This window comes from Caenorhabditis remanei, chromosome II (assembly GCF_010183535.1).
Source record: "Caenorhabditis remanei strain PX506 chromosome II, whole genome shotgun sequence".
Lineage (NCBI taxonomy): Eukaryota > Metazoa > Nematoda > Chromadorea > Rhabditida > Rhabditidae > Caenorhabditis > Caenorhabditis remanei.
Window position 1 is genome coordinate 6,917,283 of NC_071329.1, and position 25,786 is coordinate 6,943,068.

Sequence of the window (25,786 nt, forward strand, 5' to 3'; positions counted from 1 at the left end):
TGTTATACAAGTGAGTAATCGATTGAGAACACAGAAAAAAATTAAAATGTGCTAAAAGTGAGAAATGCAGAACAATTAAACCTAGAAAGTGGTAATATTCTTCATATGCCTTTCTTTGAAATAAACATGTTTCTTTGGTGGAACTTCTGTCGCATCCTTCGGTTGCAACCACCCGCTCATTTTCTTACTCTGTGGCTTTCCTTCATCTTCATCATCCTCCCAATATCCTGGTACGGAACGTTTCTCGACAATCGCACTAGCAGTTTTCCATGATGCACGTACCAGGGAACAGAATCCAAAAATTGGGTCGACACTGAGTTGGAGGAATTTCTTGGTGTTTGGATCTCCTGGATATCCACTTCCATAACCATTCTCCGGAATTCTGATGCCCTTCTCTTTAAATTGCCAGTTTCTCAAACGAGTATCTCTTGTGACTTTCGCAGCGATTGAGGCGGCACTGACGATTGGGAACAATGAATCGGCTTTCTCAGTGACACAAATCGAAATTCCAGGGAACAACTTTTCGAGTTTCGCTTGATATGTGGCTTTCGGTCCGACAGTGTCCACTTTGATCTGCAAAAAGAATATTTTGAATTAGAAATCAATTTTATAAAGTACCTCCACAACATTAACATTGCATGCGAACGCATCTTTAATCAATGCGATTGCGGCATCATGGGAAACTTCATTTAATGAATATTTGTGTCTTTTTAACATCGAAGCGCTGATAAGTTCTGGAGACAACGACCGAATCGCGTAGGCAACAACTTGTTGAATCTCTTCGTCATTATTCATTTTGTCGAAAATTTCCTCTCGTTTCGCTTCATTCAACGCTTTTGAATCGTCTACTCCCAGATTTTTCAGTTCGGTATTCTGATCAAGTGGGGAAATGGCTGCTGCGTAAACCATCGGACCGAGAACAGGACCTCAAAATTTTCTGATCTTATTAATTTAGTTGATAGAACTTTTTTACAAACCTCGTCCAGCCTCATCAATACCTAAAACACAAGGCACACCATCTGCAAAGTCTTGCCACGTTTTGCTCCGTTCAGTCTCACATTTTAGCGACATTCTGCAATTTGATTGCTTGAGAAATATATTGGCAAAATAACAGTGAACATAAAAAATAGAAAAATTAGTGGAATGCATCAAAATCAGTAAAAATCATGTTGTAATCGTGGAAATTAATTCAAAAATTAATCAAAAATTCCACGCGGACGAAGTTTCGCATATAATGTAAGTGCGCTCTACGTTCAAGTTCGGCCGTGTACTCCTCTCGGAAAAAGTGGTTAGAACTATTTTCAGAGGGAGCTCAAAACTTTATTGTTAGTTGATTTTTCAAAAGATTTTTTGCAATAAATGTGGCTATAAATTCTGAAATCATAAAAATCTATTCTTGCATCACAGACCTCCGTTGAATCCGTCATATTTCACTTCTCTAGTTGAGGCGTTCTTTAAAATATTCTTTCACTATATTTTGTCTCATTTTTGTTTAAAAAGTACATTAAAACATTTATTAATCAATCAGATCAATTCAGATCAATAAATACATCAAAAATAATGAATCTAGTAGAGAAAACATTTGGTATAAATTATTATCAAGGGAGAAATCGACATTAATGGCTCCGCGACAGTTCGCAACTGCGACATTTCGCAACTGCGACATTCCGCAACTCACGTAGGTTTCGCAACTGCGACACTTCGCAACTGCGACATTTCGCAACTAGTCATTTCGCAACTGCGACGTTTCGCAACTACGACATTTCGCAACCACGACGTTTCGCAACCACTGGGCATTTGCATATTTGGGTCAGCTAAAATGTAGAGTGTACCAAAGTGCTTGGGAACATATTTGAAAATAATTAAATACAAGAAAAAGTTATCTGACCCACTTTTAGACAAAACTAGGTTAAACTATTGCTAGTTTAATGGTTGCGAAACGTCGTGGTTGCGAAATGTCCTAGTTGCGAAACGTCGCAGTTGCGAAATGACTAGTTGCGAAATGTCGCAGTTGCGAAGTGTCGCAGTTGCGAAACCTACGTGAGTTGCGGAATGTCGCAGTTGCGAAATGTCGCAGTTGCGAATTGTCGCGGAGCCACATTAATAAATACAAACACAAGTTTTTGGTCATAAAAGGGAAAAAGAAAGACAATTTTCTTATGGGTTTCGCACCTCGATGAAATATTTGACAGTCTTTGATCTAAATGTACTATGCGTATTATCAAACACAAATTTATACACTCCTGGCTCCTCAGCCGAAACTTCTCCGTCTTCCGGCACGAATTCAGTTTGGAGTTTGAATTTCGGATGAACCATATAGTCATCGTCATGTTCTGCAACCTTCTCCTGTCCTTCTGCAGCACGAAGAATCGAGAAATTGACATCATTGTTCTCAAGTCTCCACCACCAATACAACTTCCTTCCAGGCACATTTCCTTCGAGTGTGATTGGAACGAAAGAGGTTGAACGTGATGAGATAATGAGTTTTGTGAGTTTCTCGGCGGGGAGATCATTGGCTGGATCATATCTCAACTCGGCAGGAATCTTCCCTCCCATTCTGACATTTCCATATTCAGTCTCTGCCTGACGAGTTCCTCCCCATCTCTCAAATAGCACCTCTTCTCCAATAGTTTCCTTCAAATGCTGCTTCCAGTCGTTTCCAAGAATCTTCACTTTCTGCTGAGTCTGCTTGGCGAGACACGGAGAAATCATTCCCCAGAGAACTTGAATGAAAGTCGGGGTGTTGATGACGAAGATCTTTCGAATGACATCAGGGAACATTTCCTGAAGAAAAAACATATTTTTGATTCAGAACCAGCTTATGAATACCTGCAACTGCGACAACATCGTGGTGACACATTTCAAAGCAGCCATGTCGATTTGAGCCATCGATAAACCATCGAGATCGAAGATGACCGAAGTTCCGAATGGTTTTCCTTGTTCCTTCTCCATCTTTCTATAATTAATCATACTCCAGTTTACTTATTTCATCAGTCACAATGCAAACACCGATTCGGTCACTTCGACCACACGTAGACTAGAGTGACGTTTCTCATTTCTCTTACCTGATAATCTGCATGACTCCTTCACTCTCTGCAATTCTCATTCTATATAAATCCGAGTTTCTGGTAGCTGGCATGAGTCCAGCCGCATCGAGATGACCGATCATTTGAAGGGAAACCACGTTGTTCTCCTTATCCAATCCGATTAGGGAACCAGGAAGATATCGAAGTGGAACACTGCATTCGTCGCATTTTTCGGTGACTTTTTCCAGGGTTGAGAGGTCTTCTTTGTCAAGGCCAAGGGCATGGATAGCACGAAGGGAGAACTTGATTTTGGGGACGACGACGTCTGGAAATAGGATAATTAGGTATAGGAGAAATAAGGAATCGAGATACACGATTATTGTATATAGTGGCTATTAAATCCAAACTAAACTTCTTGTATCTCTATTCATGACAAAAATTTAAGTTTAGAATTCTCATATCTGCAGGTCTCCAAATATATAATTTTTTCGAATTTTTCCCCAGTAAACACAACTCACCAATCTTGCGATCCCACCCAATCAACCATCTCATCAGCGAAAAATCATCATCGTAGGCTTTGACCAATTCCAATTCTCCTTGAATTTTGGATCTCAATTCTTCCAGAAGTTTTCTATCCGCCTCAGTGATTTCTCCATTTGCAGCAGCAGCTGGAGTAGCCATTTTCTCTCCTGATAATCGTTTCTTTGTCAGTTTCATAATTGGAGAGGTTGAGAGTAATTAGGAATACGATCGAGTGAATAAGTGCTCTCTTATCAAGATGAGTTTTTATCGCTTTCATTCAGAGAGGAGTGGTGCCCAGGGCGTCCCGAACTTTATCAAAAAAGTGTGAGAAGGGGGGAAAGAAACAAAAGAATAACACATGACACTACACAAATTTCTTAACACTTTGATTTCATTCACTACTCTGAAAGTGAGCATAATGCACATTTTCCAAAAAAGTGTCAACGTGTGTGATAACTCAATGAGCACAGAATTCGGGCAGTCTGATAACACAAATTCATTGAAAAACTACTAGAATTCTCCCGGAGCTACACACTTTTTTGAGTTCTGAAATGTGCTTTTCTTCGGTCAAAATTTTGAAACGTGAGTTGTAGTTCCAGAAATTTCTAAAGACCTCTAGCTTTCGAATTTTTCAAAATCTACAGTAACCTACAGTATACCAGCCGATAATTGAAAACTAATTAATCTTATTTCGAGAACACCAACCTTTAATTTGTTGTTTTTGCCAGAATTTTCTCATTCTTTTCTCCAATTATTATTGTTTTTAGAGAATTCTTTAAAATGAAAAATGAATTGACTTGTCCTCTTCAAAATCTAGTTTTTTCACAAGAGTCTAGGCTACGAAAACCAAAAAAAAGGGAGATGTGCGCATCCCGAAAAACGTAGTTTAGTAGAGCCAAAATGCTGCTTATTTCCCTTTTAAAAACATATGTATATATAAAATCCCAAAGCCCTGACAACCGAGAAATAGTACAGAGAAAGTGTGATACTCAGAGAAAAGAAGCCCTTTAGAAGAAAGCAAACGGGCGGTCAGTTTTCCATCCAGAAAGGAGTGTTTCAAGAGGAGGAAAACGAGGAAAATGAAGGGAGAGAAAGGAATAATATTATAGTAAAGATAAGAGGTGTTTCGAAATGATTTTTCTGGGAATATTCATATATACATCATACCATGTTCTGGGGTGGTTTTGTAGGCGGAATAAATCACGGTTTTCATTTTGGAAATATGATTCAGAGAAGATTCTGTATTGAGTTTCGAGAGGTGATGAAAATGCGCACCAGTGAGAAATATACATTGTCGAGTTATAGAAAGTTCATTTCTTTGTAGAAAAAAAACTTTTCAACAAGGGTTTTTGGAAGTTTTCTGAAAAAGTGAGATCTCGGAAACTCTTACTGGCGCGCCTATGACGCTTTTTGACATGCAAGATTGATCAGAAAATCCAGAATTGTCTCAAAATCAAAATTTAGTTTTAGTTTTATAGATTCTAATTTTACAGATTTTTTTATTCAAAAAGTGGTCAAAAATTTGAAAACACTGAAAAATCCCAAGATAGCCTAGAAACCCAAACCTCAACTGTCCAAACCGGAGCGTTCAAAATTCCAATTTAACTGAAAATTTCGGAAATATAGATCAATCACTTAAATAGTTTCAAAAATCAAATAATTAGACACCAATCTGAAAATTATTTCCGCAACAAAAAGAATCGGGTCAACACAAAACGTCATTCTATCGTGCACTACTGATAACATAGAGGTCATCGGAGTGATCTTTTTCAGACGAAACGGAAGAAATGTTGCCAATTTTATGGGATACGGAACAATCTCCAAGAAACTAGATTCTTTATCAGTAGAGCACGTAAAACAAAAAATCAGAGAATTCTATGAGAATCCAGAAATAGAACTCTATGGGGAAATACATCTTAAAACCAGTTACAAGAATTTAAAAAAGAGAAGAAATTCCGGAAAAATCGGTCTTTCCGTAATAATATCGATTGTTCTGGAAGCCGATGGAACTGTAGTCAGAGAGAGAAGGAGCAAACACAAACACTCTCTCCCCTGTCTTCTCGCTCTTTCTATTCCACATTTTTCGGGAGGTTGAACACAAACAAATACACTTTGTTTCATTTTTCTCTTTCCGATTTTTGTTCTGGTCACTCACTTATTGCTAGAGACCAGTCACAAGAATTAGATTATCTCTCTTTTTGTGTTTTTTGTGAAGTGTGTGAAGTGGAGGAGGGGGCGGAGTCAGAGGTTGAAGATGAAGGTGTAAAGACATCTGGACAATCAGGAAATACAGAAATGAAATATCCAGGCCGAAACTGAGAAGTTCAAGGGAATATAATAATCTCGGAAGATTTCGGATTTCAGAACTTTTTAAATAGAAATGTTGCTCAAATTAAGATCTTTGATTTTGCAATTGACAGTTATATCGCCGGAACTCTTTTCGAAAAGTTATGCGTTGAGGCATTTCACAGATGAATCTTCAGAAAAAAAAAAACTCTTTTGGGCTCAGGAAGAGTTCGGACCCTTCACATATTTTGGGGGATTTTAAAAGTTGTAAACTAAAATATTGAAATGCTTGGTAGTTTTTTTTTTAAATCTGAACATTGAGATCAACCTAGATCCAGGCACCACATACTCAAAGTATTTTCTTTGAAATTCTTTAAAAATATTTGCTAATTGTTTAAAAAAGAAGAAACGTCTCACAAAGAAAATTGTCAAGAAATATTATGAATCGGGTCAATTGGTCAATTGGTTGAACCTTTAAGGTGCCGGGCAAAAATAAACTAAATTTGATAACCCAGAACGCTTCAATCTTCTGAAAGTTCAAGTCAAATTGAAAAATGAAATAAAATTTTCCAATAAAACACATCGATGAACCAACAAAACAATTCCATACTCTCTCTCGTCTCCACAGTTGACTTCCATCTCTCTTCGAAAGATGACTGTTTTATTCTGAAGGTCATCTTTTGTATTCCCACTGAAGAGAGATATTAAATTAGCGTCACTTTTCTTTGAGTAACTTGGAATCTGTGTAGGAAAACGAGTAACTGGATTAACAAAAGAAGAGCAACTGAAGTACAACACAGTGTTGTTGATGTGTTGACTCAGATGTTGCACAGGGATTATGATTCATTGGAAACAATGGAAAACTGGTTACGAAATACTATAATCCAATGTGAAAAATTATGATGGAAGGGTATTATGGAAGGCATCTGCTACAAATAAAAACTATTTATTAACTATAAAAATTCCAAATAAATCGAAAATAGAATGAGCAAACGGAGAGAAATGTTCTACTGAAAACTATAAGCACCATGCGGGAATTTCTCCACAGATGACGCAGTTTTGTATGAAGAAGTGTCAGTTTTAATAATAGAACTCGAGACTGTAGAGGTCGTTTTTCCAACCGATCCAGAAGCTATTCCACTACGGCTGGAGCCAGTTGAATCAAAGAGCCAGGATCCTGTAGTAGAGCGACGGTTGTTTCTGAAAATGTGATCAGAAAATTTAGAATCTCTTGTGGAACTCACGTTGACGACTTGGTTATTGTACTCAGAGTAGGGTTTCTTGATTTCTTGTTTTCATAAAAACCAATCCATTCTGTGCTTCCACCGGCTCCATCTTTCCTTCCAACAGGTTCCGCACCAACAATTGGACTAACAATATCCTCTTGTCCAAACTTCAAATTCTGTTTCACATTATCACCAGGCGACGCATTCTTATTCTTCGGTGGAGATGGTTTCGGAGGAATCGACGACGTCGGAATAGTCGAAGAGGTCACAGTAGATCCAGTAGTAATGGGAGTGGTGGTTCCAATAGTCAGTGGTGTCGTGGATTCTGGAGTTGTGGTCTTATCAGTAGATGGCGTTGTAGTGAAATTAGATGCAGAAGTCAACGCAGTGGTCGACGTCAAGGTTGTAGTTGTGGGAGGTGCCAATGGAATCTTCTTCGATGGAGGCGTACCACTTTGATCCAATGATATGACCGGAGAAGTGTCAAAGTCGAAATCAAAATTCGAAGGCCCTTTCTTAGGTTGAGCAACCATTAAAGGAGGGCGAGTTCCCATCGGTGGATATTGTGCTGGTGGCGGTGGTGGTGGTGGTGCTTTAACTTGAGTAACAACCGGAGCCACAGGAGGAATGTAAGCCGGGGATGGAGTGGGCGGAGCTTCTTCGGGCACCTGTTTCGGCTTCTGGTTCTTTGGAAGGTGCAACCAATGGTTCTCATTCTTGATTTTGGCATTGGCTGGAAAAAAAGAAAAAATGTGTGTCAGACACTCCAGATTTTCAGAAAACTCACTTTTAGATTTGCTGGCCAATGAGCTCTGCGCAACCGGTGTCTCATCGTTGTTCATTGGATTTCCGGGTTGATTGACAACCGCTTTGTGGAGACTAAAAAAATTAGATGTGATGGAAAAAGTGGGCGGAGATTGACCACCTACCTTCCCTTCTTCTTATTCTTCTGAGAATTCTGTTTCTGCTCATTCGGATTCACATAAATCGAGATCTTATCATTACCAACTTCATTAGACATTTCCTCGTTTCTACCTTAATGACAATTTGAAATTTTATCAATGGAGCGCAATTGCTACCTTTATTTTTATGTGCTACAAAGTTGAGCTTCGTTTCGAACTCCTGCGCTTTGATAGTGTCCATCAAGAACTTCCGCTTCAAGTCGTGAATTCTCTTACGCATTCGTCGTTTATACATCTGAAAAAACAAGCTGGATCAGTAAACACGCTCCACCGTACCCATCGAATTGTCGCCGTGGCGAGCATACAGACGAGAAGAACTAGAATAGTTGTGATGAAAAGAGCAACGAGTATCCAGGCATACGATTCCGTCGGAATACAACATCCATAGTCGGCGAAGAAGAATGTTTTACCTGGAACAAAACGGAAAAATTCTGAAATTCTGAAAAAGAAATAGTTCTTACCCGAATATTTATCGCTCATCTTTCATACACAACTCAAGTGAAATCGAAATCCGAAACGAATGGAGGGTGAGATTTGCGGACTGTTTTCTGATGGTGACCACGTGTTCATTCTGAAATTCAGGGAAAAGGGGCGGGGTCACGGGAAATAGAAAAATTATGTTTTTAAAACAAAAAAAGGAGACGGCGTGTTTTGAATTCCAGATATTACTGACTCAATTTTGGATATCATATCTTCTGCCACGTCACTCATAGTCAATCTTGATCCCTTCACCCAACTGAATATTTCTCAAATAAAAAATCATTCCCCAGTCGAAGACAACGTCACAAAGTAGTAGTAGGAGAGGAGGGAACTCCAAATAAAAAACCCAACAACCTAAAAACGGACTCTTTGTGTGCAAAGGCGCAGAAAGATCTCGCATTTTGATGAACGAGCATGTTCCTCTACTTCCTTTTATCTTTTATTCTTTTTGTCCATGTTTCTGTTCTTTTTTAATTTTGGAGGGGTTGAGAGAAAGGACAAGATGGTCGGAATACTAAATCAGATTCGTATTTCATCGGGAGCTATAATTGAGTCACTTTCCAGTCGTTATATCTCTAGAAATATTGAAGTCAACTAATAAAAATAAATTAACAGAAGATTTTACTAATTTACAGTTTTTCTCTATCTACAGTACCGCTCAAAAGGTTTTCAAGTTTGGCTGTTTTCAGTGGAAAATGAAATGACTAAGTTTGATAGTGTATTTCGGTGTCACCTGATTGCTCGACTAATTTTATTTTGTATGAACTGAACAGATCTAAAATATCACATCATTTTTGTTGTTGACTATTTTCTTGTAGGGACACTACCATAAAAGTTACAGGTCATTAAAGTAATTCCTCCCTGAAACCGACTATTTTCAGTGGATATTAGCAAAAATTTGGAGCTTTTCACTCTGACAACCTGTAACTTTCAAGATAGTGTCACTACAGAAAAAAGGTCCACAACAAAAATGAAACTCTACTTTTAATCTGAATGATTCACTAGAAACTTTCTGGGCGTGATAATCATAATTAACATGACACACTCTTAAAATTGGACAATATCAACTGAAAACGGCCAACGTTCGTATCTTTTTGCACTGTACTCTATGAGAACAGACACTTCACAAAGAACCGTCCCAACCTTCTCTTCCTCTTCCCACCATTTCGTCACTTCTTTTTCTGATCAGTGAAAATCGATGATGCTCTTCAAAAGATAAATGAGATGTGATAGAGAAGAGGAGAAAATGAGAAAAAACTTCTCTGTTCATCTTTCTTCTTTTCTTCTTTTCTCAATATCTTCTATATCTTCAGTTCACACCTTTTGGTTTCCGGTTGCACTCGAGATCACTCAAGTTTCAGTTTTTGCAGTATTCAAGGCTCTCTATTCTAGATTCTTTGCGTTAATAGATATGCTGAATTAAGATTTTTTAAAACTACAGTATCTGATTCTTTCAAAGGCCCACTCAATCTTAGAGACCCTAAATTTAGAACTCGAAGTCCATGACATTTCTAAATGGTTCAAGTAACCCAAAAATACCAAACCGAGAGTAAGTTGGCTCCCAGAAATTGATAAATTGATGTTTGAGTTTCTTAGAGAGAGGGGGACATCCCCTTTCTCTTCCGGATAACCCCTCATTCGTCACACTTTCTCTCTTCTCTTCTTTTTTCTATTCCCTTGTTCCACTTTACAACCTTTTGCATGATCCCACCCAACTTTTGCTTACCTTTTCTTTCCTTCCCTTATCTTTCTGTCATTTTTTGGTTCCGTGTGTTTTGATGGGATGTCCTGATTACAAGAGATATGTTTCTAGGTTGATCACGGTTTAGGAAGTTTTCAGTTCGTAAGACTGAAACCGGAATATAGTTAAGAGAAAGTCTAGTTAAGTCTTTAAAACGAAGTTTACGAGAGTGAGAGAGCGCAGAGAAACGAGACAGTCTGACTGTCTGTGCCCGCTTATTATATGGTTTTGGTAGTTGTGATATCTCAAGATCATTCTATCTGAAATTTTACACAGTACACCAGTTGGTAGTTTTTTGCCATTTGCAGTTCTGAGTGAGTTACAACCGATCTTACCAGAGTGTCCAGAAGGAAAGATGGCACAGAGAAACGAGAGTGTCTAACTGTCTGCACTCTCTTATCTCTCCGATAGAAACATCAGCTCGTATTCGAGCTAGGCAAGACATCAATCTTTCGAAATCCCAACAGGAAAAATGAGAAAATGACCTCAATTCATACTTTGAAGTCCCTAATTCCCCCTTCTAAACGTTCCCTCCCCGAATTTCCTCGTCGCTCATCTCAAAAAATCATGTCAGAATTTTCGATGGGAACGAGCTCTCGTCTCCGGGAACACCTATCCCTCTCTCGATTCATTGTGATCCCTCACCGCTGGCCCGAGGACTCATCATGTCGTTAACATTGGAAAAAAGAAAAACATACACAAAAACAGAACAAGAAAAGAAAGAAAACGGGATTGGAGGATCCTTCCTGTTCTCTATTTCTTCACTCTCTTTTCAACCGCAGACCGGCATAAAACTAAACGATATCTCGAGTTACCTGGGGGGACGACTCAAGGAAAACGAAGCGAAGTGAGCAGTCTCTGCTCTTTTTTATCATCTCATTCCTTCAGACAGACACCTCTCATGTCACATATTGTTAAAGTGATTCATTTCTTCAATGTGTCTGAAGATGTGTGTGTGTTAAGTACTTCGCATAAAATAGGCTATATAGAATTTAGGCTTCATATCTATATCATAAGTCAACAGTCAGCCAGCCGATCCTTCCATTCTCCCGTCAACCAATTCATACACTCATACTCTCCTACCTTCCTCATAAATCCATCAATTATTTCTTTGTTTTCCCATCCCCATTTCAGTTCCCTCGAGCCCCATTCCCCGTATTTTCCAGTTAGTTTCTGAATATTCATCGACCACGAAAAAAATTCTTTTCAGTTGCTCTCGGTTCCTTTTTTGTGTATAGCTTGTTGAGAAGGAGAAGGATAAAAAGTCCATTAATGTTTAAACTTTTTGGTGGGAGGAGAGTGTCATCAATGTACTATGCAACATTGGATGCTGCAATGTTCTATTCTTTGGTCTTATTTGTTTGTAGGTCTCTCTCGTTTTCGGAAGTTTAAAATCTATGTGTCCGAGTTTCAGAATCAGAATCTAGGATTTGGGTTTCAATTATTTAACTCACAGGTACTTTTAATCTAACAAGGGAAGTCTTTGGAGACGCCGCTTTTAAACGATCTATAAACTTAATAATAGGCACTTTCGACTACAGGGAGTCCATTTCTGCAGTCAAAACCTGCTAAATGTTTCAGTGAGCCGAGTTATCTCAAACTTTTCATATGGGTAATCTTTTTCACATGGAATTCCACATCGGCCGCATAAACAACACCGCAACCATATGAAAAGTTTGAGAGCTCATAACTCGGCTCACTGAAACATTTAGTAGGTTTTGACTGCAGAAATGGACTCCCTGTAGTCGAAAGTACCTATAACCAAATTTATAGGTCGTTTGAATGCGGCGTCTCCAAAGACTTCCCTTGTAGGAATAAGCGCATAGGTGTTCGGAACCTTATATTCTGAACTTCAATGTTTCAAATTTGAATTCTGAATCTTTGAAATACAATTAAACACTGGAAATGTTAATTCTTCAAATAATAATGGACTTTTACATAAATCTCACGTAAAAATCTGATGAGTAGGTTCTGAATAATATCAATTTTCGAGTTCTAATTTCAGAATCCAATTTCCAGTTCTTGTGTTCCTAACAGTTCTTGTGTTCCTAAGATTTTAATGTTTTGTTTTGGAATACTATTCCTGATTCTTGGATACCACACATCGAATTCTGAACTGAAGTCTCGATGTTGACTGTTTGGTTCTGAATCTAATACGATACTTCTGATTTCTAGTTTCTCATTTCCAGATTCCAGATTCTAGGTCATGATTTTAGAACTCCTGTTTGATGAATCTTAAACTCGAATACTTTACTCAAATTCACGATTCTAAATAACAATAATTACCTATTCCCCTAACTCCCTGTATTTTCCTATGTTATTATTTTTCAACTCCCACAACTCTTCTTCTTCCTCATTGATCTCTATTTATCTCTTTCTCCCTTTTCTCAACTATTTTTTCACAGCTGATACATTTTATCAGTGACGTCCCCCTCTCCATCCCATTGATGTGTTCTTTCTTTACCTCTGCTCCTCATCTCTTCTTCCAATATCATCTCATAAATTATCATGGTTCAATCTGCGTCTCTCCGTCTCCGTCAGACCCTCCGAATCTATTCGGGTTCCCGTCTCTTTTCACAAAAAAACTAGAGGGGAAAAATGATGCTTTGGTTGGATTGACAAGTCAAAACGAAAACCACACACAATCACTGATCGCTGTTTGCAGATAATTTTTCATTGTTCTTCAAGCTTGATTTTCGAACAATCGGAGGGAAAAAACGAATGGTTTTGAGGGAAGAAGGAGGGGAAGAGATTGCTGAAATTCAATCAACTGACGGTTTTGGATCAAGATGATTGGTAGGTTGAAAATGGAAATATTCCATGATCCATTTAGAACAAATACTTGGTTAATTCTTTGAATCGAAATGTCCATCTGATAGTTTTGAATCCTGATTTTACGGTTCTTGACTTCTAAATCCAGAAGTCTTGAAAAAGGTTTTGAATTACTATTCTGCTGTCAATCTGTAAAAATGATTGCTCAGAGAGGGAGTTTTAATACCGTGCCAAAGTATAGAGTACTGTAGAAACTGAGATAATCAAGTACCTAAGACACCAGTCGTTTCATAGCATATTAGTTCGGCACCATTCTTACAACTGCGCTCCACCGAAATTCCCTTGAAAAATGTATCTTTTTCTCTGAGTTTCTCAATTTCGCACACAATTTTCTTCGGTTTCGGTAGAGCGCAGTTGTATGAAGCATGCCGTGCTAATAGAAATTTGAAAATCGGACATTTGGAAACTCGTTGTGGATGACTGATAGAAGAAGTAATCTCGTTGAAACTTTTTGATATTTGGAAGAAACCATTTTCTCACTTTTTTCGAACAATTCTAGATCTAAAATGTTTCCTAGTAATTTTACTTTTACTCTCAAACACTGAAACTTTCAGAATCGAACAGCAAAAGTAAACTAGCTGCCTTCTTCCGGCGAAAAACGAAAGAAGAAAAATTGGACATGAATGGGAATGGATTCATTGGACATCATGAGGTGGAAGGTGAGTGTTTGTTCAGCTTGTTGTAAATTATATGATTCTTGCTCTATAATATTTCGGAATTGATCAAAATCTAGCACTGCTCCAAACAGAGCGACTCTGAGCTGTACTTTATCTGTTTCCAGTACTTTCTATTTTCCCCCAATTCTGTCTCATATTTCCCTCACCTTTTTGTTTTCCCAAAAGCATTTCCATTGCTCTTTTCATGCTCTCAAGTCTTCTTGAGATATTAAGGACACTTCATATTCTGATGGTCCTTTTGTTAAAATTTCATTTTTTAGTTCCTTTGTTTCTAAATATATTCTTTTTTCTAGTGTCTACGTCATAGTACTGACTTCTGGCCTAACTTTTTAGAATTCGGTTTATTCTGCCACTGCAATCGTGCTCCAATGGACTTACTATGATTTCGTTGGAGCAAGGTTTGCAAAATCGGTATACTTTGTACTTAGATTGATTGATCTAAATACTTTCTCTAAGATCACATAACTGATATCCAAAAATATATTTTCCAAATACTTACTCCGATGATTCTCACCCCTTCTCTGATCATAAGCCATCCTCCGTCATTTCTTTTTCTCTCTTCACTCTCTTCAATCGCCATACTATTTTTGCATCCCTGAAGATTTCAAGTACCCCCAAAAAGTCGGCAAATCCATCGTCCCTTCCCATAATATTTGTGTTGCTCTTCTCTCTTTTCCGTCGGCTTCTCTGGGCTCCCGGAGCACTGTCTCTGTATATCCCAAACACAAGAGAAACACAAAAAAACTTCTTTTTTTCTTCAAAATAGATTCTTCTTTTCTCCTGCAAAAGACCGTGTTTTTTGATAGTTCCGCGGCGTCGAAGAACGGGTGTTCCATCATTGAAACACCCCTTTTCTCCCATTTCACAGTCTGTTGGATTCCCGTTCTCATCCATTCTTTAAAATTCAAAATTCAATGTTGGTGTGGAATGTCCTGGGAGCCACACCCTAACTTGTTCAACTGATTTCACAAGTTTTTTCGTCAAATATTGCGCAGTTTTTGGCACTTTCAGTGTAGTTGTGCAGTGGGTTTTGGTCTATTTCTTTTGATCATCTTTTTTCAAAAATGTTGGAAAATTGAAAGCGTAATGAATTCGAAAATTCAAAAATCTAAAGTTTAAAATGTTTTTTTTTAGTTCTGTAAAATCTTATAACCTATCTAACTGTGTTTTGGTGAAGCGCATTTGCTGAAAGCCTACTAAAGATAAAGAATAAGATAAAAACGTAGCAAACTTGCTCCATTGAAACCACTGAGATTGTTATGCTAACGATATTCAAAGTAGTTTGACTCAAGCTCGGTTAACTTTAATTAAAACTAGACAAATCAAACTCCAAAAATCTCTTCACAATCTAGCAGGGCCATTTCGGAACTGCGACGTTTCATAACTGTGATGTTCTACTACTTTTATTTACATGATCCCCAAAACCTCCAACTCATCGGAACAAATCACCAGCTTCTTAATGTCTTCACTTCCTCTACATAGCTACCGTTACCCAAAATGAAAATATATATATATGAGTAGCATTACTCATCACTTAAAAACCTTGAAGTCTGTTTTAAAACCCGTGTTCTCCGCATCTACTCAACTGTGACTCATCTTCTATTTCACAAGTTGGTCTTACAACTTTTGGCCCTTCGACAAGTCAGTTCAAAATCCGTTCTCCTTACAATCAGAGCTTCAAAACTTTCAAAACTTTTCTCCCCTAGTTTTCTTAATTTGATTAGTTTCTGGCAGCAGTGCATCTCCCATTCCTTCTGATCCTATGAACTCTATAATCAGTTTTTTTCTTCCAAAGAGTTCCTAGTTTCTATTCTTCTAATTGCATGTACTAAGTGTATGTACACTCCCTATTTTCAGTTTCCGTACCTATCGAAATCCCCGAGGATCCAATGGCATCTGTCTCGATTCGAGTGCGAAACGAGGATGGAGATGACTTCGTCGTCTCTCCGAGAGATGTCGTTGATAATATCAATGAGGTGAGTTTTGATTTAAACGTAGAATAGTTAGAATTAGTTTTGTAACTTTATGAATAAACTTCGAAGCAGTGGACTCCATAAAGACGGTCTTCAATTTCAGATAGAATCTCGACGTAACAGTCGTCGAGATTCCACTCCAGCGTCATCAATCCGAAGAAGTCGCCCGTCTTCTGCGTATTTTAATGAGAATGGTGAACCAATCGAGGGAATTACAAGGGTATGTTTTCTCCAGGATTTCTGAATTCTCCTGAATTCTGAAAGTCTGAAACAAATAAATGTAACCATGCCCATTCTCTCATAATCTAATTAGTTTAGCCACCTCGAAAAATAAAAAGTATGGATCACATCATGATGAGACTGTTCAAGCCATCAAAGGTATGTGTAGGTGTTGAGTGTTATCCAAAGAGATAATCAATCATTGTTATTTTGTTTGTATTTATTATTGTCTCTTTTTGTCTCTCTTCGTCCTTCAGCTTTTCTCATATTTTACTCACTTAGATTGACACTGAAGTGAGTGATTGGTGACGTGTGTCTATGTCTCTTATCAAACTTTATGTCTCTGGTTTTGTCTGGTAAAAGGATTGGTAACTGTTTTGGGGTGGAACCGGAAACTAGCGACTTGAAGTCGTTTGTATTTACATACTGGTGTGGGTACGAGGCTTTTTTGGAATCTTTTAGATTTTATTTTCAACATTGTTTAAAAAGAATATACAGTACCGTCCAGTAAGGTACATATACAGTTGAGCTTTTTTTAGTTGAAAATGGCCAACTTTAAGAGGGTGTTACGGTATCACTGATTGTCCCACAAAGTAAATTATGTATAGACCATACAGAACAAAGGTAGAGTTTTATTTTTGTAGTTGTACGGACACTCCCAGCGAGTTATGGTCATTTAAAGGATACTGCTCAAAAATCACTCTTTAAGGGAGAGATACTTTGTCCGTGTGTAACTTGGGAGGGAGTGCTTGTACTAAAAAGTTGCCAACTACACGAATGTATCTCTACCTTTGTTCTGTATTGTCTATACATAATTTACTTTGTGGGACAATCAGTGATACCGTAACACCCTCTTAAAGTTGGTTATTTTTATCATTCAAACGAAATAAAACCAAAAATTATATAGAAAACGTTTAAAAAACATCAAAGTTCAGCCTACAAAAATAATTCCAAAGATGCTTTACATATTTACTCACCCACGCTTCTTTGTCTTTGCTTAAAGTGTTCACTAATGTGATGCTGAACCATCTGACAACACGGAACTAAAACATTTTCAGGCGAGGAAGTCGAAGAGTGTGCGGGATGCGGAACCAGGATTACGATCAATGTTGTACGGATTGTCACAGAGACAGTGAGTTCTTTCCATTTCTATAACTTCCCAATTTTCTCCCTTTTCCAGAGAAAAAGAAGAAGCTGAAGCGAAAAAGTTGGCGAAGAAGATGATAAGTGAGTTAGGGAGCACACGTACTTGTAGTCGGAGGGAACACTTGGAACACATGTTGGGCAAATAAAGAGATCAAGAAGATTGGTCTCAAGTTCAAATAGATCATTAGGGCAGCAGCATGTTCTGCAACAAAATTGGAACGATATAAAAGTTGTGAAATCTGAAAAAAGAACTTGTAAAATTTAATGCAAGGATCAAAATCAAGAAAAGTTTTTATATAACAAGTGGTTGCTGGTCAAATACAAAACAGCTGATTAAACTTTAAAAAAACTTACTATTAGCACTTCAGTCAGATGTGAAGACTTGAATTGGAAGCTTGCCAAGCAATGTTTTAATTTTTTCCGTTTTCAACGTTTCAAGGAAACAAGCTTTCAGGATAATGGTATCAATCTGTGTGACTATGGTTTTACTTTATTTGCAACTGAATCATCACATACATCAAATATCTGTACTTTTTTCTTCATAAAATTTATCACAAAGAGAGTCGCTGGATTGATGATAATCTGATTGACTTACGGTAGATCACACAGTTCAAGTTGCTCCAGATGCTATTTAACAGTTCAATATGCCAATGATCCTTTGAAAATCACTGATCCATTCCCTAACTGACCCATATGATATCTGATCTTCGCACTTGGTGAGCACTCTGTGCCTCCACAAAACTCAATATTTGTCAGTCGAACATTACGTGTGAAACGGTGATAAGTATCCATGTCTTCTTCCATTTCTCTTGTTGTTCTTCCCATTTTTTCTTAGAGAAACTTTTTAAACGTTTCTCTCTGCTTCTCTGCGTCTCTCATCCTCTCATTATCTCTAATTGATCCACACTTTTGTTCATGTTTGTATTCGAAATTGTAAGCGAGCAGTTGAGCACTTGACGCGCATATGTCTACAGTAATCTATGAAGGAAATAGTATGGCACGTGGGATGGGAGAGACAGATGGAACAACGGAGCACCAATAGAGATTGTCATCCTGTCATTTTCTACCCCAACAGGCACTTATTACTTGTCTATCTCATGGATTTTCCTTGTTTTGGATGGAATCTGTTGAAATTTAAGAAGAAACAACAGAAGACGTGTGATAGAGATGTGGATGAAGACGATGAAGACGTCGAGACAGAGAAGGAAAAGAAGATTCAGAAGAAACCAAAGAAGTCGTCACGATGTCTTTTACGTCTTCATATTTCACTTTTGAATTCGTTGCAGAAATGGATTGACAGGAATATTGATGAGAGACGGGCGTCGAGGAACACACAGAATTTTGTGAATACTGTCGAGTGCTGTGAGTTTTTTGAAACGGTTTTGGTTCTGAATTTCTCTTTTTTGTTTTTTGTTGGGAGCCTTCTTTTCAAAAGATCCAAGAGAGAGAGAGAGCACAGAGAAGCCAGACACTCTAGCTTCTCTACACTCTCATACTCTCTCATATCAAGTTATTTTCCTATCTGCGGAGGATCATATCTGCAAAACTAAGGAAGCTATTGAAAAGCTGTTAACTACAAAAATGGAGATCAAGATTTTTTTAAATTGAAGTCGCAAACCTTACAAAAATAACGCAACGTGGAAAGGTGGCTACAGTATCGTACAAAAGGTTGTAAACTTTAGCCGTTTTCAGTCGAAATTGGCCAACTTTGAGTGTGTGGCATGGTAATAATGATTGTACCATTAAGTAGGTTTTTAATGAATTACACAGAACAAAAGTAGAGCTTCATTTTTGCAGTTGATAACTTTTTTGCACGGACACTCCCTAGAGAGTTACGTATCGACAAAGTAATTTTTCCCTCAAATCGACCAATTTCAGTGTAAAAAAGTGCTATTTTTGAGCTGTCGTCTTAAAATAACCATAACTAGGTATTGTGCATCATTTCTGATACCAAGCTTTCAGAATCCAGACAATTCTTGAATTTAGGACGTGTTATCATTTGAGTTATCTTTCCGAGAGCTTCTGTCCACCCACCTCGAACTTCGTCCCACTAAGTTTCCGAATAATCTGGTTTCTGTTAAAGTACTCTTTTCAGCTGATCAATTTCCAGATAGATCTGAAACTCAGCTAATTATTAATGAATGAATCATGTTACTAATCGTAACCTTTGTTCCAAAACTCCCAGCAGAGAAAAATCTCATCCATCTGAAACTTGCCATACCTCAACTCCATCCATAAATCAAAAAGGTAGTAAACACTCATTTTGTCCACTGTGTTCTATCATAAACATCTCAATCATTAAACGGAAACCAACGTGACTTTTTTCGGCCTATTCCGGAGGGAGCGCGAGAAGAAGGCGTTGTCTTCCATTTGAAATTAGATATTCGTTTTGTTCTTCTCCTTCTACTCTCTCTCTTCTTGCCATTTTAACCTAATTAGTTGTTTTGTGTTTCCACTTTTCTCTCCGCATCTTTCTTTCAGTTTTTTCGGTGACTTTTCATAGACAACACCTCATCATCATTCATGTACTTTTCTCGTTCTAACTTTTATCGGCTCCGGATGATTCAGAGTTCTGAAATTCTTTTTGTAGAATGGATCTATAGTTAACATCTGCTTGAATATATTTTTGTATGATTCTGTGCCGCCCATGTTTCAGATGGTACTCTGACTCTGTCAATGAAATTCGGGAATAACTTTTGACCTGATTGCCAAACGTCCCAGTTTAAAACCATCCCTCTCTGTGAACCCAACTATCCCTCATCATCATTTATTGTTTCAAGTGGCCTAAACATGAGAGAGTGCAAAGAATCAGTTCTTTTACTACTACTCTCCCCCTCGAAAAGTTGCTCTTTTGACCCACTTTTTGCACCCAATCTTCTCCCCAGACTCCTCTCACCAAGAAGAAAAATTGCAACAATTCGAAACGACCTCCTCGAAAGATATATAAGTGATAGTGAGTGACGTCACGGAATAGAGACGACGTATTTTTATTCTGCTTTTCGGTTTTTTTGTCAAAAGTCACACCGACTCTTCCTGAATGGTCTCGAGGGACTATTAAGGAGGAAGGAGAAAGACACGAAATACTTCAATAATAGTTGCCGACGCGATTTCTTTTGTTGGTGTCACACATTTGCAACATATGGATTGAAGAGAGGACTGAAATATAAGGGCATGCGGATTCTAGAGAGTGTTAGAAGGTAGGAGAGAGAACAGACAGTTAGACACTCTAGCTCTCTCCACTCTCTTTGCAACTTGGGCCTAAACTTGCTTTAGTTTAGAACATTTATATCTAGTCTCGATAGTCTCGACAGGGCGATATGGATTAGTTGTCAACTAACAAAATGTGTAGAATTTTGAGCAAATCATTTTCTGAGTTCACAGTTTTCGTGAAAAACTGCAGAGTTTTGAGTTATACCTGTTTGAGCAACTACTATTTTGGGATGATATCAAATTAGTAATGCTTAAAAAACTGAACCAGCTCAACGTTACATAACTATTTTCAAGTTATTCACTGAAAGAAACTCACAGACAGTAAGAATTTTTAGTTTCTCACCGTCTCACTTTTTCCTGGTCGCCACTTTTCAGCTATTGGTTTTTAGACATTCATATCTGTATTCTTAAAGATAGCGAAACGTTGTCAACTGACAAAATGTATGAAATTTCGTGTAGATCATCATTTTCTAAGTTGATAACTTTTTCTACTGTATCACCTCTATAAAACACGAAGTTTCCATGTCCGAAGCACACCACAAAACTCAAAACTTCAGCTCTCTCTCTCTCTCACGATGAACAAAAAGAAAGAACACATGGGAATTAGAATAGAGAAGAGAAGACGCAGTAAGCCATCTTGCTGATCATCATCGGAGAGGTACCTAGATTAAAATAGAACGATGTTGTCGTTGTCTTCTCGATTGTCGTCAAAAGAGATTCTTAACTCTTTGATTCGTTTGTCCTCAGAAAACTAAAAGGAATATATAGACGAAGAAGACGTCAATTTCCCAACGGGGGAAACGTTTTACACACATTCTTCTGCACATATCTATATACTCCTCCAGTTCCCCCAAAAAACCAACAGACAACTCTTCCACAGGCGCGGTTTCTTTCGAGAAATACATATATCAAAAAACTGAAAGTTGTGAGAGGACGACGACTCACAACTTCTTCTTCTGTGTCTCCGGATGTTACCATTCTTTAGATGGCCTAGAAAACTCATGTTCCTGAAAACTAGTCCACCAATACAACCGAATTTCGATTCTCGTTACGCAACAATTTTTCATTATTGCCAGTTAACGGGACGCACATAATCCATCTGACTTGACAACACTCATGTTTTAAAACGATGCATAATAGATTAGGTTGATGTTTTTTATTTGAGAAAGAGGGAAAATAAATAAGACAATAAATTGGAAACTCAACTCGTTTTTTTATGAAACGTTGGGATGTTACTAGGACTCTGCAGACTCTCTTCCTCGATATGAATTATATAATTTGGAAAGGCTGTATCTTTGAAAGTTGAGAAGATAGTAAATAGTTATCAACTAAAAAGTTGTTCAGAATTTCATACAGATTATTATTGTAGTTTACAACTTTTTTTTTAGCTATCTTGGATTTAGAGTTACGAGTGTTTTAATGACCGCGGTTTAAAGACGATAAGCGCAAAGAAGCTAGACAGTCTCACTGTTTGCGCCTCTTCTCTCTCTCTCTCACTACCGCTGATAATAACTATCAGTAGAGCACACTTGCCTAACATTGAAACCACAAGTATCAATATAAAAACCCAATCCAGTTCCTCGATTTCTCTCTTCTTTTCTCTTCGCTTTGTTTTATTTTTCAAAACAAAAAATCCAAAAATAAAACAAAACATTTCTGAGTGTGCGTCTATCTTGTTGTATATTTATGAAATATGTGAAATGAGCCGTGAAACAGAAAAACGATGCGAAAAAGTGGGAAACAAGCACTCCTCTGACCCTACTTTTCAGAAAACTCAAAATGGGAATTTTCATCGGAGCGCATTTGCAGCATCATAATATTTTAAAATTTTGTTTTGAAATAAATAAGGAAATCCCGAGAAAAAAGAGAAATCATTGACTAAAATGGGAGTAGAAACGAATGCATTTCGAATGGGTTTTGAATGGCTCCTCCTCCTCCCATTTTTCTCTTTTTTTCATATTTGAGTCATTCATACACTCATGCACACGACCATTTTAATATCGAAATATCATATATTTCTGGTTATGATTCTTTCCATTCTTCTCCCTTTTTGTCTCTGTCTCTAAATTATAAATTTCCAAAAATGAAACACTTTTTTAGCTGACAAAATAGTGAGTGAGCTACACGTTTTGACATAATCGTAAATTTGAAATTCCACATAAAGAAATGTTTTTTTGTTGCTCTCTGTCTCTCTGTTTCAACACAAAAATGTGTTTTGACAGCCGCCTTTTTTCACTCGTGGCTACCAGAAGGCACCGCCCACTTTTGTGTCTTTTTTAGTTTATTCTTTGACATGCCCAAGTGGGTGGTCCCTTCAAATTCATCTCTTTTTTATCTTTTCATAGACCTCTTTTTTCCTTTTTTCCGGGTACTCCGGGGGATTTTCAAGGGTCAAAGTTCGGAGGCTATCAGTGAGAGTCTGTGAGTTTAGAGGTTGCCGAAAATTTGACCGTTTTACAAGTTTCTGAAATTATTATGTTTTGTTACCTGTGTTTCTAAAACAGCTGAATTTTTGGGAATTTTCGAGTTCCCAAAATTTGCTGAAAACGATACAATTGTAAATTTTGGCTTTCTCTTCGGACCTGTTGAATTCACTGACTGTACACATAACTTCTAGTAATGTGTTTACTGATTGTCTTTTTTTCAGATTCTGATACTTCAGAAAATTCCAAGAAACTTTCATCGTTGGAGCATATGCTAAAAATCGTCCTGAACGCTACATTTCCCGTTTTCACGGCTGAAAAGTAGCCTTCGTGAAAGAGATTTTCTCTCGGACAAAATTTTTTCTCAATTCCTCGTTTCCTCGCTTTTTTCAACAAATTTCCATAGTTTTTCTTCTTTTTTTAAATGAAAGTTGTTCAGAATTTTCTGAAGTATCATAATCTGAAATAAAAAATCTTACTTCATTCCTCCTTTAAAAAGATCCCCTTGTCTGTCTTTGTGCCTTTTTGTCCCTAGACCTAATTCGGTGGCTTCCAAATTTTAAAACTCTAATTTGCGAGTTCTTAACAATAAGTCTCAAGAGATTCAAAACTGAAAGATATAGGTGATCTGGTGTACTGTAACTTGCAAATTTGCAACTCTGATTTATCTATTCCAGCGCCCGTCCATCAAAATCGTACCTTACAATTACCTACTCTATTCTTATTTTTCAATTCCCCTTCTCTCTTCAATTTTCATTTCATCCAATCCATCCACTCCTCGAAATACTTCCAGATGCTAACCCCCACTTCCCACAACACTAACCCATCATGTCTTCAAAAAGCAAAATCCGAAGAGGTCGCTCCGTCGACGTCTTCCAACAGCAGCACTCCTCCAATTCATCGTCGTGCACTAATTCGTCAGTGTGCTTCTGTCGAACCTCTCCAACAAGAACCTGCCTCGCCGAAACGACTCCGCCCGAGGAGTCGGCTCGACAATTTGCGAAACTTCCTTCCAAAACATTTGAGGAGTGTCACGGTTTCACCGAGTAAAATTCGAAGTGAAACGATGCAAAGTCTTCATAATCTGCATAGTATTACTGTAGCTACTGTAGCAGAGCCAGGAATGTTGAAGAAGAGTATCAGCGAGTTTGTCATCGGATGTAAGTCTTCTTGCTTTTTGTAAGTGTTGTATTGGATTCTGTGTAATCTGGATTTCATAAAACTATTCTCTGGAAAATCTATAGTTGATTAAATTGAATATTTGTCACCACAATGTATTGAGATAGACAGTAAAAAACACAAACATTTAAATATCTGGAAATACAGACAGATTTTACGTACGTATCCCTAGCAGTGTAGGCGACACCTGGATATCTGGACATCCGTACACTTGGATACACAAATAGAATTGCTTCCATGTACTCATTTCGGCCCCTTTGAACTCTCGCTTTGAACTTTTTTCGTCCTAATCCACCTCTTCCTTTAAACGTTCATATTTCATTTTCAAAACTCCCAAAAAGAGAAAACGAGCAAAAAAAAACTTTTCTACCACTAATTCCCCTTTTCTTGCAATTTTCTCTTTACTAATTAGTTTTTCTTTTTTGACTTTTCGCTACCTAAAACACTCTAGGAGTCTATCTTTTTCCGGAAAGATCAGAAGACAGAGGAAACGAAAAAACGGAGGAAATCAGTGAGAAGAGAGAAGAAAATGGATATTGAAAGAGGAAGATTTACTCGAGCAAAAAGTGAAAAGAACAAAAAAATGTATGTCATATCGTACGTATCGAATTTCAAATCTATCTATCTACACCGCCGCAACCCGCCACAGATTCTTCTTCGAAGAGGCACTTTTGTGTCGGTTGTCCCCCACTCACGGGAGAGCTTTTTGCTCCCGTTGGAGCACGTTTTTTCAATGTTTTTTGTTCGAATTCTGAATTCTGAATTTTGATGATAAATGAGTGTGAACCTTCTTTTGATCATTTACAGTACCGCTCCAAAGGTTATCAACTTTGGATGTTTTCAGTGAAAATTGACAAACTTCGAGAGTGTATTTCGGTGTAACCTGATTGTCCGACAAATTTATTTTGTATGGGTTAGACAGAGCAAAAATAGCACATCATTTTTGTAGTCGAAGACTTTTTTGTAGAGACACTACCGTGAAAGTTACAGGTTGTCAAAGTGAAAAGCTCCTAAATCGCACTATTATGCACTGAAATGGGTCGACTTGAGGGAGAAATTACTTTATCGATATGTTACTTGTTAGGGAGCGTCCGTACAAAAAAGTTGCCAACTACAATAATGAAGCTCTACTCTTGATCTCAACGATCCAAAAAAAGTTATTTTGTGGGACAATCAGTGAAACCGTAACACCCTCTCAAAGTTGGGTGTTTTCAACTGAAAAAGGCAAAACTTAATATACTTTTGAGCGGTCCTGTAACTACTAGGAAACCAGTATTTTAGAGTTTCCCGACACTCTAGTTATAACATCCATACAATCTCATCTCTCCACTTTCCTGTTCTTTTGATTCTCTTTGTTTTCCTCAATAGGTTCACACTAATCCGACAAGTGTTATGACTAGTTGAAGTACATACCTGAAGATACAAGTACAGTAACCTGATATCTCGAGTCAGTTCATTCTTAGATTTGACTGGGTAGTGTCAAAATTGTATCAAGATATGTTCAAATAGTTACTGTATAATTCGTTTCATTCTTTTTTTTAACCATGAAACACAATTTCATTTTGCCGGTACCGTAGAGTCATTTGACGACCAAAAAATCATAATATTTTCATTTAAAACTAGCGAATCAAAACACGTACAAACGTACGAAACTATTCATCTTCGTCTCGAAAAGTGACATATTCTCGAAGCGACATCTTCTCGATTTTTCACCAATATTTCTTATTTTTCCGTTCGAGAAGACGAATGTTTCTTCTTCGTCATCCTCCTTTCCTTTCCCGATTTTGACATGTAATTTCGTATTTTTTGTGTCATCGTTTCTCTCCTTTTCGATTTTGAATTGGCTCATTTCCTGTGTTTGGTCATCGTCACCACCACATGGCC

The 25,786-nt window shown here is 37.7% G+C and overlaps 7 protein-coding genes across 7 annotated transcripts; 3 read left to right on the top strand and 4 right to left on the bottom strand.

Moving 5' to 3' along the window:
• Nucleotides 1-81: 81 nt before the first annotated feature.
• Nucleotides 82-1,071, bottom strand: GCK72_004961 (uncharacterized protein; the record flags this gene model as incomplete). Its single annotated transcript, XM_003117080.2, has 3 exons — nucleotides 82-573; nucleotides 619-926; nucleotides 978-1,071. 3 exons carry the CDS (start codon nucleotides 1,069-1,071, stop codon nucleotides 82-84), a joined length of 894 nt encoding a protein of 297 aa, XP_003117128.2.
• A 1,086-nt stretch (nucleotides 1,072-2,157) lies between these two features.
• GCK72_004962 (uncharacterized protein) lies at nucleotides 2,158-3,743 on the bottom strand (the record flags this gene model as incomplete). Its single annotated transcript, XM_003117438.2, has 4 exons — nucleotides 2,158-2,784; nucleotides 2,830-2,956; nucleotides 3,066-3,351; nucleotides 3,545-3,743. The coding sequence occupies 4 exons, from the start codon at nucleotides 3,741-3,743 to the stop codon at nucleotides 2,158-2,160; spliced, it is 1,239 nt and encodes a 412-aa protein (XP_003117486.2).
• Nucleotides 3,744-6,841: 3,098 nt separating this feature from the next.
• GCK72_004963 (uncharacterized protein) lies at nucleotides 6,842-8,502 on the bottom strand (the record flags this gene model as incomplete). The annotated part of the gene is made up of 7 exons (XM_053724965.1): nucleotides 6,842-7,034; nucleotides 7,079-7,793; nucleotides 7,848-7,939; nucleotides 7,990-8,095; nucleotides 8,140-8,257; nucleotides 8,332-8,432; nucleotides 8,484-8,502. The coding sequence occupies 7 exons, from the start codon at nucleotides 8,500-8,502 to the stop codon at nucleotides 6,842-6,844; spliced, it is 1,344 nt and encodes a 447-aa protein (XP_053589159.1).
• Nucleotides 8,503-15,641: 7,139 nt separating this feature from the next.
• GCK72_004964 (uncharacterized protein) lies at nucleotides 15,642-17,236 on the top strand (the record flags this gene model as incomplete). Its single annotated transcript, XM_003117028.2, has 4 exons — nucleotides 15,642-15,728; nucleotides 15,829-15,945; nucleotides 17,003-17,076; nucleotides 17,125-17,236. The coding sequence occupies 4 exons, from the start codon at nucleotides 15,642-15,644 to the stop codon at nucleotides 17,234-17,236; spliced, it is 390 nt and encodes a 129-aa protein (XP_003117076.2).
• GCK72_004965 (uncharacterized protein) lies at nucleotides 16,999-17,894 on the bottom strand (the record flags this gene model as incomplete). The annotated part of the gene is made up of 3 exons (XM_053724966.1): nucleotides 16,999-17,138; nucleotides 17,194-17,292; nucleotides 17,780-17,894. 3 exons carry the CDS (start codon nucleotides 17,892-17,894, stop codon nucleotides 16,999-17,001), a joined length of 354 nt encoding a protein of 117 aa, XP_053589160.1.
• A 293-nt stretch (nucleotides 17,895-18,187) lies between these two features.
• Nucleotides 18,188-19,235, top strand: GCK72_004966 (uncharacterized protein; the record flags this gene model as incomplete). Its single annotated transcript, XM_003116699.2, has 2 exons — nucleotides 18,188-18,452; nucleotides 19,201-19,235. The coding sequence occupies 2 exons, from the start codon at nucleotides 18,188-18,190 to the stop codon at nucleotides 19,233-19,235; spliced, it is 300 nt and encodes a 99-aa protein (XP_003116747.2).
• A 4,281-nt stretch (nucleotides 19,236-23,516) lies between these two features.
• Nucleotides 23,517-23,906, top strand: GCK72_004967 (uncharacterized protein; the record flags this gene model as incomplete). The annotated part of the gene is made up of 1 exon (XM_053724967.1): nucleotides 23,517-23,906. One exon carries the CDS (start codon nucleotides 23,517-23,519, stop codon nucleotides 23,904-23,906), a length of 390 nt encoding a protein of 129 aa, XP_053589161.1.
• Between the last annotated feature and the right edge of the window lie 1,880 nt (nucleotides 23,907-25,786).